The sequence below is a fragment of the Kalmanozyma brasiliensis genome (assembly GCF_000497045.1).
Source record: "Kalmanozyma brasiliensis GHG001 unplaced genomic scaffold PSEUBRA_SCAF4, whole genome shotgun sequence".
NCBI lineage: Eukaryota > Fungi > Basidiomycota > Ustilaginomycetes > Ustilaginales > Kalmanozyma > Kalmanozyma brasiliensis.
Window position 1 is genome coordinate 388,185 of NW_015961981.1, and position 15,228 is coordinate 403,412.

Below are 15,228 nucleotides of genomic sequence, written 5' to 3' on the forward strand. Positions count from 1 at the left end.
GTTGGAGGAGGGGACGAAGACGAGGATGCAGAAAGCAGAGGACTGAAGGTCTGAGCGGCTGTAGTGCTGAGCCGAAGATGGAAGCGTCGAGCAGATACGTGTAGCCGAGATCATGTGTCCATGACGATTCTTGGCGAGATGTGAGATGGGTCGCACTGATCGAGCGAAGGACTGATGCGATGGATGAACGGCAGAGAGGAGGCTTGAAGCTCGAGTGGTCGATGTCGGATCACCAGGAGAGATTGTGTGACTGCAGCTGCTACCGTCGTAGGATACAAAGCTGATCTGGCGAAGCGAAGTAGAAGGTCAAGAGGGGGGGATGATCGTGCTGAGACAAGAAGCAAAGAGAAGCTCGAGTGAGAGAGCAAGAAGATGTGATGGCGAGTGATTGATTTGGTGAGGATGCAATCCGCCAGCCGTTGAGCCTCGCACACACACTCAGAGTTGGAGCGCGCCGCAAAGAGAAGAGAGCGCAGGCGGGCTGCAGCAGTGTGAGACATGGGATTAAAAATAAGTCCACGGCGCAGCAGTGGGCCCAAAGGATTGAAGAAACGAGGGGTAAAAAATAAATGATGTAAAATAGACGAGGCAGCATGTGGCGACATCATTATTCGGCGAAAGCGGGGGAGGGGGGAGCGTGAAGCCCTCTCAAACCGAAGCCAGCCCCGAGTGCAACGCGGCGAGTTGGTGAGCCCAGACGCACGGGCACTTGTTCAAGTCTCTCTCGCTCTTGCAAGACAAGCAAGCGCTCTGCCGCTCTACCATTGAACGCCGTCACCCTCACTTGTCACGTCGGTCCATCCTTGCACAAGTCATTTGATGATACTTCAACAGTTCACGCAAACAGCAGATCTGATGGAGTCGCCATGCTCATTCTCCAGATTCGCCCACGCATTGTCGCCATTTCATTGTCGGACATGAGGCTCGGAGCTGCAACCACTGTGGCGCCCGGGCGGGCGTCGCGAGGCAGATCGATTGCAGGTGGGTAGCACAGAAGCGAGATGCAGGCTCCAATAGGGTCGCACAAATGAACTCGCCAAACGAGCGGATCAAGTTGTGTGACAGCTCTGCCCCCCCCGCGCGCGGTACGGTGAGCTCGCGCGATCTGTTTTGTCCAATCTCTGCTCGGCGGGTGCGTCTCGGCTCGCTTAGGCTCGCCAGATGGCGTCCAAATTCTCTTGTTGGCATCTCTGAAAGCTGCCTTTTTGGTAGAGCTGTCGGGCGGCAAGTTGGCCTTTTGTCTGGAGCGGCATCTCCTGTCAAAATCCAAGATTTCTTCCTCGCCTTCCCGACGGATCCCACTTTTTGTTTCTCCGACGTCCCTAGCAAGCCTTGCGAGAGAGAAAAGTGCACCGCGCAGGTTCTCACCATGCGGGCGAAGGATGAATTCATACAAGCGAGCTCGATCGCTTCAGCCCTCAATTGACTTTTGTGAGCATACACGATATCGGAACAACTGATACTTGTACACGTGAGATTGCGGCGTGTGAATTCCCGTGCAATACAGCGAAGTCGTTTACTCGTCATCATCATCGTCACCGCCGAGCAAGTGCGCATAGTCCGCAGCGCTCGCAAACGTGGGCAGATTCTGCATCGACTTCTTCATCTTCTTCTTGTCCGCCTGCTTCTTGCGCTTCTTCGCGTCCACACCCTCGGCAGCATCGTCCTCCTCCTCGTCGTCAGAAGAGTCAGCACCGCGCTTCTTCGGGTTGAAGTCGGTGAACGGCATGAGATCGTCGTCGTCTTCGTCAAAGATGCCACCGTCCGACTCGTCTTCCTCCCAGTCTTCTTGGGTGCTCGCTTTGGATTTGGAAGCGCGAGTGGACGGCTCTTCAGCCTCGGACTCGTCTTCATCTTCGTCCTCATCCTTGTCAGAGAAGGTCATGCCAGGAATGACGTTCGGTCCGTCATCTTCGGCCGCCTCTTCCGCCTCACTGTCCACGTAGTCGAACTCCTCGTCATCCTCATCATCGCTATCCTCCAACCCTTCCAGCTCTTCCTTGCCTGGCATGGTCGCCTTCATGGCCTTCCAGATCTCCTTCTCGTCCGCGTCGTCGTCGCTATCCAACTCGCTCTCGTCTTCCTCCATCACTGCTGGCGCGACCACCTCGTCATCCGACCCCACCAGCGCGTCCTCGTCCCCGGCCTTCTGCACCCGCGAGCTCGACGGCTGCTTGGACTTGAGGTTGAAGAACTTATGGAAGAAGAGCTGGTCTGCTGGGATGCTGTCGGTGCGCTTCTTCCAGAACGCCTCGGTGTTGAAGAACTCGCCCTCGTTGAGCGCGTGCGTGCGGGACCGCGTGACACCGCTTCCTACCTGCGCCATAGGCTGCATGGCACTCGCTCCTCGCAGGGATGCCTTCTGCTTCGGGTTGCGGTACACAAAGCGGTCGAGGAAGTGCGAGAGCGTGTTGAGACTCAGGTCGGCGTTGGTGCTGACTTTGCCGCCTTCCAGCAGTTGCAAGGCGTGGACCGAAACCGACGGGTGGTAGTGAGCAAGCAGGGGAAGGATGTCCCATAGACAAGTCGCGCCGGCATGGGCGAAACGTGGCTCGCGCTTGCGGCCGTCGTACTTTGTCGATGCGTCCTTGGCAGCAGCTGCGACGGCGGGCTGCCTCTTCGCCGCAGCATCCTCATCCTCGTCATCGCTGGATGCAATGTCCTGGAAGTGCTCCTCGTCATCCTCCTCTGGCTCGGTCAGCATGGCGCGCAACCCCGGCGTACGCCTGAACAGCTCACCAAGCAGATGCAGGCATCCGCAGATGAACGACGGCTGATGCAACGACAAAATCTGGCAGATACGCTTGACAAACGCCTTGACTCGCTCCTGCTCGGCATCCGCCTTGAGCGCTTGGAAGATGAGATTGAGGTACATGGCCTGCTTGCTCGACGCCTCCAGGCGCGGGTCCAGCAGCGAGTCGTACAGCACGCGGTAGAAGCGGTCCGTGATGGCGGTCGATGTGAGCACGGCGGACGACTCCTGATGCGGGTTCGAGACGGTGAGTTGGAAGATGAGCTGCAGCGCCTGGATGCTGATGTTGAACGAGCCGGTGTGCAGAATCTTGAACAGCGTATTAACGTGCTTTTCGAAGACGGAGGCTTCCATCTTGGCGAAGGGGAAGGCTCGGCGGACACCGGTGAGGATGGCGACGACCATCTTGGATTCGGCATCTTTCACCAGCTTGGGTTCTTCAGGCTTGGCAGAGGCAGCCTGCTTGCCCTTGGACTTGCCCTTTCCTTTGCCCTTGCCCTTGCGCGGCTGATCCTTCCATCGCTTCTTGTCCTTCTTCTTGGGCGCCTCGTCCGCGTCTTCGCCCTCGGCGGTGCCATTGGCTTCTTTGACCTCGTTCTGCTTGAGGACGCCTTCGAAGAGCTCAAAGTAGAGCAGGATGAGGTGGTTGGCCGTCGCTTCGTCCTTGGCGGTCAGCACGGTCTGGTTGAGCGTGAGGAGACCGTAGTAGCGGGCGTGCGTGCTGTGGTTGCTCGTCTTGCCGGCCTCGTCGTCCTCCGCGCTTGCTACAGGCGTAGGGCGCATGATGAGGTTTGCAATCTCGCGGACGACAATGAACTTCATGGCAGGGTGAGCGGTGAGCAGCTCGAGGATGTGGTTGCTGGTCTTGGCGGCGACGCTTCGATCCGGGTCACCAAGCTTGTTGACGAGGAGACGCAGCAAGTTCTGCTCCTGCTCTGGCTTGTCGCGGAGCAGGATGAAGGTCTGCGTGGTGGCCTGCTTACGTGTGAAGGGAATGGTGTCGTGCGATTGAACCTCGAGGACCTGGAGGAACTGGAAGTAGAACTTCTTGAGTTGGTCCTCGAAGGCCCACAGTAGCAGATGCGCTTTGGCAGCCTCAGCAGCGACGAGGTCACCAGAGGAGAGGGCGGCAGAAGCAGCAGCGAGCTGAGGCTGATCTCGGAAGTAGCGCAGCTTTCTCGAGCCGAGACCGCCTTCGCTGGCGAGCCAATCGGCGAGTGCGCGCGTAGCACGGCTCGCTTCCTCTCGACTCTTTTTGCGCGTCATGTTGAGCAGGCTGTCGAGGTGTTTGACGTTGTGCACTGGACTGCTCTGCACCAACAGCGTCAAAGCCGAGATCTTATCCGAGAGTGTACCTCCGCCTTCTGAAGAAAGAAGCGAGCGAACGAATCGTGCATCGGAGGCGCTGAGGGTACCAATGCTGCCGCCGGCCTTGTTGAGCGAGGTTTCGCTGCTGGTGATGTCGTCGTAAGCTCGACTTTCTTGACGCAGCAGATCGGCGCCCAGGTCGAGCAGCTGTGTGATGCGGTCATGTGAGAGCGAGTCGTTACTAGTGCTGGTGGAAGGAAGCTTGGGCATGGTTTGCGACATCCATTGCGGAACTGCCTCCAAGCGCAATGGCCCCGTAGCGTGGAGCGAGGGCTTGGCCTTGGTTTCCTTGCCAACGCCCTCGTCATCGAATACCATCTTCTTGCCCTTGCCCATGCGTTGGACTGTTGTGCTCTCTGCAGCACCAGTTTGCGAGGTGGACGGCTTCGGTGGCTTCTGCGCCTTGGCATCTGCTTGCTTGGGGTTCTTGTCCTTTGGCTTGGATTTGTCTTTGGGCTGAGCGACTTCGGTGTTCTGCTTCTTGGCCTCTGCTTTCTTTGAGCTCTCTGCAACAGGCTTTGGCTCTCTCTCCTTCTTCTTGGAGGGGATCGAAGCGGGCTCGGAAGAGTTGGGGTCGGATTGGAGCTGCTTGAGGAAAGCGGCAACTTCGCCAGAGAAGGCTGCTTCGTCGATCTGAACATCTGACTTCTTCTTGAGGTTGGCTTTTGAGATGAGATCGAGATCATCTCTGTTACCACCGAAGCTCTCGATCTCGCGCATCAAGGTAGCTTCGTCGACGCTGTCATCCGAGTCGTATGCATCGTTCTTCTTGCTGGGCGTGCTTGACTTTGGCTTCGATGTGGATTGGGAGACTGCTGGCGAGCTCGACACTTGCTTGACGGGCGTCGACTTGGCCGAAGCGGTGTCGCGTGGCGCTGACCTTGCTCCTTTTGGTCTGAAGTCCCTCGCCATGATGCTTGATGTGCGTCGAGGGAAAGGTATGGCAGGAGAGAGGACGATGATCAAGACGGGACTGCTGAATGAAGGGCTCAGCTGCTGCTTCTCAAAAATTTCAGAAGGCCGTCAAGAGAGAAAAAACTTGGAAAGGGTTCTCGCCCACTTTTTTTCGGGAAACGGGGGCCAATATTTTTTGGGGTTTGCGAGGAACAAACGACGATGTAACAGCCTAAAATCATTCGCCTCCTTCCGGCCCTTTGCCTCTTGTGCCTCGGAAACGTCGAGTGGCTCAGCCGGTGCCTCTCTCAGCGTCAAGCAGGAGACTCTATCATCCGGCCGACGCCTTGGCCTCGTGGTGAGACCATGATTGAATGCAGGACATCCCAAGACGCTGCAGAGGATTGCCTTTGGTCCAGACGCGTGGCAGCTGTGCGGCGAGCTGTGAAGCGGAGCTCGAAGACGGCGGTGTCAGGGAGGCTCACAGCTCGGCAACATGTGCAGCATCCAGCGGCAGCGGTACCGTCCTAGCCGCCATGACCGCTCGCTCGAGGGTCTTAGGCAGGGGAGGAGGAAGCGGCACGTTGCTGCTGGCACTGGAGTTGGTCGATGGGCCTGAAGTTTCTCACTGCGCTGGCTCGGGGCTGCCCTGCATTTTTCCCACGCAGGCACAAATCGACTTGTCAAACTGTGGTGTGCGGCTCGGCGTTGGCCTGGGAACCTTATGCACGTCTCACGTCTTGCAGGACGCGTGTCCGACCCTGCTCAACCAACGCCTCTCCGCTCGCTGTCCCTTTGTGCAACACGCTCAGCAAAGGTCAAAGCTTGAGCCTTGCGATGAGAAGCTACTTGCCAGCATCCGCTCCTGTCAGCGGAGCGCAGCAATGGCGCTTCTTTCCGACCTCCGACAGTCCAATCTGCCGCCTCTTCGGCAACAGACATACGCAGCGGAAGGACTGCAGCTGCCTGACATGCCATCATGCAGCTCCTACAGCCAGCGCTTCTGCTCCTGCATCAATCGATGCGCAGCCTCGAGCCCCTGAGCCTATTGTACGACTCTGCCCTGCGCTGGCTGAACCTTGGACGCTCGTTGCGGGTGACATGTGTGTGCTCGCCTGACAGCAAAGACGCGCTTCTCCGTTTGCCCTTCCTCGCGCTTTCCTCACCGTCGTATATACATAGTCGCTCTCTTGACCTTCCTTCCTCACCTCCATCACCTTTTCCTCATCCTCTTTCTCTCTCCTCTCACGTCTTCGGTCGCTTTTCTGCTTCTCTACTCGATCCAGCAGCGTTGATCGCGCCGGTTTCTTTGGTTTTCTCTCTCCCATCTTGCATCTGCTCCTTTTACGTCCCTCATTCACCTCACCACAATGATCTGCGCCAAGACCCTCCTCCTCGCTTTCGTGGCCCTCACCCTTCTGACTGTCGCGCAGGCCGCACAGCCCACCATCAGCCACAACGCAGCCGTCCGTCGTCATGCTGCCATGATCCAAGCGCGCCCGGCGCATCGCTCGGTCACTCTCGCAAGCGGTAGCAAGATGGTTCAGAAGAGGCAGACCGCCGAGCAGATCGCTCAGGCTGCTGCGCTCAAAAAGTGGGACGACGACTTCCACGCCAAGAATGCAGAGTGGCAGCAGGCTGCCATTGCTGATCTCAACGCTGGCAAGACTCCTCCCTCTTTTGACGAGTACTGGAACGGCAAGTCTGGTGGCTCTTCTTCGCCGTCTTCCTCCGACTCTGGCTCATCGACGCCCACTTCGTCCTCGGACTCCAGCGCTCAGTCTTCATCCACACCTGCTCAGCAAGAACAGCCCAAGCAGCAACAGACGCAGCCCAAGCAGGAGCAGACTCAACCTAAGCCCAGCTCCACCCCTGCTCCGTCCAACAACAACAACGCTGGCTCGTCGCAAGGTAGGTCGGGCTCCGACTCGGACGAGTGCGAGGAGGACACCACTCCCGCCTCCACCTCGACTCCTCAGACCTCAACGCCCGCTAGCGGTGCTGGCAATGCCGCAGCTACCGGAAGCAAGAACAACGCCGCCCAGAACACCAACAACAGCGGCTCTTCCCAGTCGACCACAGGTCACTTCTCCGGTCAGGCGACGTACTACGCTCCCGGTCTGGGTGCCTGCGGCAAGTATAACGGCGACTCGGACTACATTGTGGCCATCTCGCACTCGCTCTTCGACTCGTTCGGCACGGGTAACCCCAACAACAACCCCGCCTGTGGTCACAAGATCGCCGCTACCTACGGAGGCAAGACCATCACCGTGTCGGTTGCCGATCGCTGCGAGGGATGTGCCTGGGGTGATCTCGACTTTACACCGAGCGGATTCGCTGCGCTGGCGGATATGAGTCTGGGTCGTCTCAACGGTCTGACTTGGTCGTGGATCGGTGCTGCCCCTTAAAAAGCTTATGGAGACTGCATCCTAGTAGTGGTGAGTCGCTGGTTGACTCATCGCTTGCATCCCATCGAACGATGTTCGCTCCAAAGTGAAGCCGTGTTGCCCGCCGTCCACCTTGATGGTAGGACGCGCAACCCATGGCGATGCTATCCGAGTCTGGACTGTTCGCTCGTCACTTGCTCTGTATTTATAATGTCACTCTTCCTCTGCACATCGCACACTCACAGTCACCTTTCGCAATCACATGCACACATTCAGCATCATCACTTCCTGTCTGTTCGAGTGTCTTTCGGTCATTTCAAGTGCCTTGAGAGTAGTTTGACGAGGTGCAAGGTGAGGTTTCGAGATCCGGTCTTCAACCCGGCGGACTTTTGGAGCTTCGGCCCAAATCCGTCTTTTTCTCGCGCACGGCTATGCATGACCCCTTCTTTTACCCCACGCGCATTCACCCTCCATCCTGGAGAGTGCTAGCCGCGCTTCTTGCTCGCATACAACCACCTCAACACATCGACTCGCACCACTCGATCTCGACTGCTTGTAACGATGGCGCCAACACCACGTCGGGAGCTCAACATCCTCCTCACCGGCTTCGGACCGTTCATGTCCGTGGGCAACAATCCGTCCTGGTTAGCCGTCAAACCGCTACACAATACGCTTCTCGACCTATCGACGTCGCCAACGCTGTCGCCGCCGGGCTCTTCGACGGCTCCTGCTTCCGAGAGTGGGGGACAGAGGGTGCAGGCGAGGGTGCAAACCCTTCAAGTGCCGGTACACTACGGATCGGTGTTGGATCTTGTACCCCGTCTGCACGGTCAAACACCCCCACCCGAGGCGGAGTTCTGGCACGACCCCCGGTTGGATCCTGACTTTGGAGGCAAGGTCGGCGAGCACTATCCCGACGCATACCCTTTCGACGCTCCGCCAGACGGATGGGATGTGGTCATCCACGTGGGCGTCGGTCGTGGTGGCTCGATCCGGTGTGAGACCCAAGCGCACCAGTACTCGTACGGCAAACCGGACGCTCACACCGCCTTCGCCCCGCGCATCACCCTCTCTTCGACCGAGCTGGAGAGACTCAACCCGAAATACCTCGATCAAGATGGCCATCCCCGAGGCTTCCCCTCGTCGTATGAGGGGTTCAACGCAATCGAATCCACCCCCGTACCCGTCTCCTCCCTCATCGCCTCCCTTCACAGCTGCGGGGTGCGGAAGGAGGAACTCCAACAATCGTTCGATCCCGGCCGCTACCTGTGCGATTACATCTTTTACTGCTCGCTGTGCGAGGCGAAGCGCGATGGACGGGGCACGCTGGTGCTGTTCGTGCATGTGCCGCCGGCCGAGGATGTGGGTGTGGAGAGGTGCAGCGAAGTTATCAGGGGGATCGCTTGGTTTGTTGCCAAGCAGCGGGCCGATCAGATGGCAAAGGAGAGTGGGGCATGAACGTGTTTGCAATGGAAACTATCAACGCAGTGAATGCAGAAGCGTGAAGTCGTGAAAGTGTCGTAAGATCCGAAGCATGCGTGTGAAGCTATACGAAAGCGTGCTCTATGAAGGGTATGAAAGTCTACGTTGCTGTCCATGTCCAATCCTATCTCCCGGCACCATTCCTCCCCGTCGCAATCGCCCATTGGACCACGCTGCCCAGTCCCAGTACCATCACCGCATCCTCGTCCCCCTCATCCGAGTGGTTCGGTATATCCAATCGATCCGGATACACAAAACTATACACCAGCACCACCACGATCACCACCAACAGCACGCTCACCGTCCAGATGGTCCAGCTCGCCATGCACTGGAACCGCGCCCGACTCCGCGCTCTCCGCCTCTCCCTCCGCCTCGCGATCAGATCCGACGTGTATGAGGGGAGCAGATGCGAGCCTGCCAGCTGTCGATATCCATACGGGTCGTTCGGATCGTCGCTTTCCGCTTGGGGAAAGGTACCGTAGTTGGACGGGAGTGGGACCTGCCCCCCGTTGCGCCGGGCGATGTCGTGGATGATCGACTGCGTGATTCGATCGTCCTCCTGCTCCTCCCTGTTCAACTGCCGTTCGTACGGTCCGGCAAAGATGGCGGTGAGCAGACGCTGCCATGTTGCGCCTATCCCTCTTCCACCGGTGCCGCCCGCGGGTGCATCGCCCCCTGCCCCACCGCGTCGACGCGGCGTCGCTGGATGCGGGAAGGGAAAGCTCGTCATCACCTTGCTATTCCGCTTCCCCTCTTCGGACTTCTTCCCCTTCGTCGCGGGTTTCTTATCCCCGGAGTCGGAGGGCGGGGCGAGAGTGGTACTGCTCCACACGCCGACAGCACTCGGATCGCTCGGCAGCGCCAAATACACGGGCCTGCGCTGCGGCGCCACCTCTTCCGCCGTATACCGCGAGCTCAACCGTGAGCTCGCATCCGAGCTTATCGAGGCTCGACTAGGATCGATCGCCGCTTCGGACTGCGCCGCGGCAGCACGAAGCATCTCGCCCCCACTCGTGCCACCAGGGAAGCGGTTGATGCTGCCCACATTGAGGCTGTACCGGTACGCCGAACTATCGAGAACGACGCTGCTCCGGCGGCTGGAGGCGGCGCTGCTGGTGGGTGTGGGCGAGCGCGAGCTCGAAGGGAATGCCGACGCGCGCGCTTTCTTGGAAGGAGACGTCGGCGGGCGTGGGCGAGGTGGTGCTGCAAAGCCAGTGACGGTGTTGACGGGTGAGGTGCGCGCGGATGTGGCGGAGCATGTTGGCGGCCGGCGAGAGCTGGAGGAAGGACCCGGCTTGGCATCGCTGCTCGAGGAGCGTCGTTTGGTCGAGGCGGGGACCGGGGCAGCAGCGCTACTGCCTGCGTTGGTGGGAGACATGTCTACGGACCCGACGAGCGTGCCTGAGCTGCAGACGAGCGTGATGTGTCTCTATGGCGATGTTGAGGCAAGACGAAGCATTGGAGGGTATCTAGAAGGGTTGATGGTGATGAGGAAAGAGAGGATGATGGTTTCAAGGCGTATCAGGACCACGTTGGGCTGCAGCTGATTGTGACTTGCATGACGAAATTTTAGTGGCTTGCTGGCCGCTTCCTTTCCAAACCCCCTAAGCGTGGGCCGCCAAGTGGGCGGAGTTTGGAACATCACCGCAAAAATCCCTCTTTCTCCTCAACGGCGGCGAATTCTCTCGGTCTCTCTCATACACAGCCCGAGGGTCCTGTCAGGAAGATAGCAAGGGTCCCACTGTTCTATCGCGCCCTCGACTCTCGAAGACGAGCTATTCTTGTATGGTGACTGAAGGTCCATTCCTTGCTTGTGCGGTGAAGATCTACAGATCCGAATGTACAGCTCGCCCCAAGCCCAGACTGAGCACATCCAACCACTTGCCCAACTCATCCACGGTCTTGCCCAGACTCGCCGAGACCTGCTCCTTGGTCTTCAACGTCGCAAAGTCCAATGGCTGCAGCGGTGGGGGTGGGTCCATGAGCCTCGCTTGCACTGCTGCCGTCGGCGCGCTTGCCTTGCCAGCAGTCAGCGAGGGCGGCGGCAGCGCTGTCGTCGGCGTGACCGGCGTCTCATCGCTGCCGCTACCCATGCTTCCACTCTGCCTGCGCTCCTGTACGTAGCCAGCTCGCAGCCTCGCTAGCCGGCTGTACGCCTGCGCATTCGCTCCTCGATCCCAGAGGTTCTGCAGATGACGCGAGGGCGATGCATGCGAACCGGCAGCTGTGGGGTCGCTGCCACCATGCGACTGGCGATTGTGCGCGATCAGCTCGCCAGGCGTCTCGATGCCGCGATCGAGGTCGGTGTACAGAGCGTTGGTGGTCGAGGTCGTGTCGTTGCTCTCTGCGCGGCCCATGCGCGAGGCGGCTGGGCGCGGAGGGTTGACGGCGGGCTGTTTGGTGGAAGTAGGTGAGGCCAGATCATGCAAGGAGCGAGAGTCGGGAATGACAATGGCCGCCATTTCAGGTCGAGCATTGGTCTGAATGCCGGAAGAGCCGCTGCTGGGTTTGGTGAGCGACTGCGAGCGTTTGCGCATCGGGACATGCTCTCGAGGTGGGGTCGCGGTCATCGGCGAGGCTGGCGGCTGTGCTGACCCGACTACGCCACCAACACCGAAGCGGAAAGGCGTGTTGCCGGTGCCTGTGAAGCTGGCCTTCTCCTGCATGCTTGGTAGGGACGGCTTGGTCGTCAGCAGAGGAGCACCGGGAGCGGCTGCCAGAGTTCCTTGCATAGTCGCTTGTTGCTGTGTGAGCTGCGGCGGTGCTTGCTGCGCTCGTAGCGTCGCCGTCGCTGGCCCGTTCGGCGCGCCTGCCCTCCACGTATTTGCATTCGCGTTCTCAGACGCTCCTCCACCCCTCTGTCCGTACATCCCCGCCGAGCCTGTCGCGCCATCACTCGGCTCGATATCGAAGAGCCTCAGCAGTGGATGGTCTCGAATGGCAATAGGCGCAGGCTGACCATCGACCTCCTCCTCATCCTCGTCCCACTCTCTGGCACTTCGGAGCGTGTTGAACTCCCAACCCTCGCCCGTCTCTCGACCGTCGAAGGCGAACGAGTCGCGATTCCCAGCCTCGCCCCAGTCGGCTGTCTCGGCGCCGATGAGACTCATCCGCATGCCGCCGGCCTTGGTCCATGCGTTGTACGCCTGGATGACCTCCTTGAGCACACTGACGGGCGTTTTTGCGTATGTCTTGATCCACTTGAGCTTGTTGAGCTCCTCCGACGTGGCTCGCTCTTTAGGCTCTTCGTTGAGACAGGCAGCGACAAAGTCGCGCATCGAGGGCGTAAAGTCGCTTTCCAGCGGCAACCGAGGAGGCTTGCTTTTGGGAATGAGCATGATGACGCGCATCTGTTCGACATCGGCGAGCGGCGGATTGCCCGTGGCCATCTCGTAGATCGTGATACCGAGACTCCAGACGTCGGCTTTCTGATCGTATGTCTTGCCTTCCGTGATGACTTCAGGTGCCATCCAGTACGGCGTGCCGACAAAGGTGCTGCGCTTGCTATGCACGCTGCTGGATGCCAATGACGCAGCGACGCCAAAGTCGCAAAGCAGGATCCTACCGGTGCTGGTGAGAAGGATGTTTGCAGCTTTGATGTCACGGTGAATGATGCCGGACTTGTGCAGGTAGTTGAGCGCGACCAGCGTCTCTCGCACAATGACGGCGCAGTATCGCTCTGCGATGGGTCCCGCCTTCATCAGAGTGCGGACACTGCCACCTTCGGCAAAGTCCATGACGATCCACAGCTCCGGACCTTTGAGCCAGCATCCCCAGTAGCGCACCACATTCTTGGTCGCAGCCTCGCGCAGCTGACTGAGAAGCGCCACCTCTCGTTGGATGTCACTGACATCGTCGTCCGGCGTGTCCAGGTTAACCACCTTGAGCGCGACTGCTGCGCCTGTCTCCACGTGGACACCACGGTACACGGCACCGTATGCTCCGCGGCCAACAAGCTCGAGGCGTCGGTAGACAGAGTTGACGGGAGGAGCGACATCTGAGGAGGAATTGCCTCCGCCGCGAGGCGGTCCTCCTCGACGATCTGGAGGCCCGCCACCGCCTGATCCGCTGCCTCCGTTGCCTCTGTTCATCTGACCTCCGCCACCACCACCGCCACCAGCACTACCGCTGCCACTGCCTCCGCCATGCATACCGTTTCCACGACTGGCCGAACTGGTACCACGGGCTCTGCCGCCGGCGTTACCCGATGCGACGTAGCCAGATCCACAACCACCGGATGCAGTCCTTCCTCCGTGCTCGCCATTCGCGAGCGCGGGTGCCGGTACGGGCCCACTCAGCGATGCTTGGCGACTTCGAGATTGCAGCTTGCCCTCCTTGTGAAGAGCTGGATTCAGCAGATCGATCAGAGCAGCATAGGATCGCTTGGCGAGACCATGGCGACGATCCTTCTCTGAGCGGCCGGGAGACTGTGGCACGTGCTCAGCCGAGGCCAAGGGCGCTTCTGACGCCGATGGAAGGGCTTTCGGGTCCGTCTCTGGCGATGCCTGGGTAGACATGGATCCTTGCCTCTGCATTTCTTGATCGCTTCCAGAGGAAGCGGGCTCGGGTTGCTCTGGGGGAATTTGCGGCAGATCTTTGGAGAACGACTTGTCTTCGTCCTCAACCTCCGCGATCTGAGAGAAGCGCCAAGCGTGGGGCCTGTTGCCCTCGGGTAGTAATCCGAGACCTAGCAGTTTGGGCGAGTTGGTGACCGAGGCGGGAAGCGAGACGGACGGTGGCGTGCCATCCTCCAACGCAACGTGGATGGCCGGATGCGAGGAGTCGATGTTGCACAGTGTCTGGGAGCGCCGATGCCGGACGTCGCGTCGTGGTGGCAGTCCCAGATGGGAGAGGAGGGAGGAAGATGAGTTGGACCGCGTACGAGTGCGTTCGATGCCTGTGTCTTCCGAGAACTTGGACCCGACGTCGAAGCTGCCTGCTCTGCGAATGGCTTGCAGACTCCTTTTGGTCGCGTGCGCGGCCGAACGAGCTGCGCCGTTGACGATCTCGCCGGATCGTCTACGCAACATCTTTGACGAGATGCTCGAAGTCATGATGGCCAGACGGTCGAGCGCTTCCTGATCGTCGATTCTCCTCCAGAGCCAGGAAGGCGGCGGTGCATCCTCGAGATCCCAGTCTGCAAGGGTCTGAGACTCTCGCAGAGGCGAGCTCGGCATTTCGATGCGGTCGCTCGAGACGAGGATCTCCTCGTCCTCGTCCTTGACAAGGCTGAGGTTATTGAGGCTGTTTCTGGGCTGGTGTCTGTAGTTGCGCGTGTCCAAGAATGCATTTGATAAGGTGTTGGAGGACTGCGATCGAATGATGCGATGACTGCGACCGTGAGTAAGCGATTCAAAGCCAATGTCATGTTTTGATCGCTGCGGACCGTCCGACTTGCGTCGCTGATGCATGAAGCGGGGTGGGTGGGTCCTCTCTGAGCTGGCTTCCACATTGCGGCTCGAATAGAGGAAGACATCGCCACTGCTGTTGTTCACAGCCGTTGAGCCTTCGGTGTTGGATCGAAGTCGACCGCCATCTCGTTTGCCGAGTTCAGGCGTACGGAGACCCAGGTTGTATTTGATGTCCTGCGAGCTCTTATTGCTCTGCCTCTTCAAGCTGCGGCCCCAGCTCATGCGATCACTCATGGCGGAGCTACCGAAGTCAGAAGCTGAAACGGAGCTGAAGGAGTTGCGATGAGACAAAGTGCGGTGCTGACCGGAGGATGAGATGGAAGACGAGGATGGGTTGGAGAAGGTGGTGCGATACGGAGCGGCGGGTGAGAATGTAGACGTTGAATCCGTTGACGGTGACGAATGTGCCATACCGCCGTAGGCAAATACGTGCGACGACTTGTGCTCCGCATTGTACAGATCGTGCTCTGTGGCGGACCGAACGAGGAGAGTTGGGACGTGAGACTCGTGTTTGGACGCGGATGTGGACGCGAGATGGTAGTTGGATGGCATTGGCATCTTTGTCATCGACGAGGAGACGATATGAGCGAGCGATTTTGAGGGCGTATGCGGTGAGCGCGAAGGCCCCGCCTCGGCGGATGACGCCCAGTAGGACATCGTAGCTCGTTACTGTGGCCTCGGTAGAGCTGATGAGCTACGTGATGGTTCCCGAGGCGTGGAGGCTGCTGCCAGTGAGACGAATGGGTTATCGTGAGAGAAGCATGATGAGCGTTGAGAAAAGGAGAGGGAAAGCGATTGAGAACAGAATCGATATTGCAGTTCCGGCGAGCCCTTCGAGTGACGATGTGTTGTTGTCGGCGGCGATATGAGCTGCTCCAGGGTTCGAGATCGGTGACGAGCGGGAGCGGCGGTGCAAATGACCGCGCGCCGCTAA

The 15,228-nt window shown here is 59.2% G+C and overlaps 5 protein-coding genes across 5 annotated transcripts; 2 read left to right on the forward strand and 3 right to left on the reverse strand.

Moving 5' to 3' along the window:
• Positions 1-1,516: 1,516 nt before the first annotated feature.
• Positions 1,517-5,032, reverse strand: PSEUBRA_004816 (CCAAT-binding factor; the record flags this gene model as incomplete). The annotated part of the gene is made up of 1 exon (XM_016438327.1): positions 1,517-5,032. The coding sequence occupies one exon, from the start codon at positions 5,030-5,032 to the stop codon at positions 1,517-1,519; it is 3,516 nt and encodes a 1,171-aa protein (XP_016290779.1).
• Positions 5,033-6,384: 1,352 nt separating this feature from the next.
• On the forward strand, positions 6,385-7,422 carry PSEUBRA_004817 (RlpA-like double-psi beta-barrel domain protein; the record flags this gene model as incomplete). Its single annotated transcript, XM_016438317.1, has 1 exon — positions 6,385-7,422. The coding sequence occupies one exon, from the start codon at positions 6,385-6,387 to the stop codon at positions 7,420-7,422; it is 1,038 nt and encodes a 345-aa protein (XP_016290780.1).
• A 540-nt stretch (positions 7,423-7,962) lies between these two features.
• PSEUBRA_004818 (Peptidase C15, pyroglutamyl peptidase I-like protein) lies at positions 7,963-8,859 on the forward strand (the record flags this gene model as incomplete). The annotated part of the gene is made up of 1 exon (XM_016438319.1): positions 7,963-8,859. One exon carries the CDS (start codon positions 7,963-7,965, stop codon positions 8,857-8,859), a length of 897 nt encoding a protein of 298 aa, XP_016290781.1.
• A 148-nt stretch (positions 8,860-9,007) lies between these two features.
• Positions 9,008-10,261, reverse strand: PSEUBRA_004819 (uncharacterized protein; the record flags this gene model as incomplete). The annotated part of the gene is made up of 1 exon (XM_059465378.1): positions 9,008-10,261. The coding sequence occupies one exon, from the start codon at positions 10,259-10,261 to the stop codon at positions 9,008-9,010; it is 1,254 nt and encodes a 417-aa protein (XP_059321570.1).
• Positions 10,262-10,709: 448 nt separating this feature from the next.
• PSEUBRA_004820 (Protein kinase domain protein) lies at positions 10,710-14,951 on the reverse strand (the record flags this gene model as incomplete). The annotated part of the gene is made up of 1 exon (XM_016438333.2): positions 10,710-14,951. The coding sequence occupies one exon, from the start codon at positions 14,949-14,951 to the stop codon at positions 10,710-10,712; it is 4,242 nt and encodes a 1,413-aa protein (XP_016290782.2).
• Between the last annotated feature and the right edge of the window lie 277 nt (positions 14,952-15,228).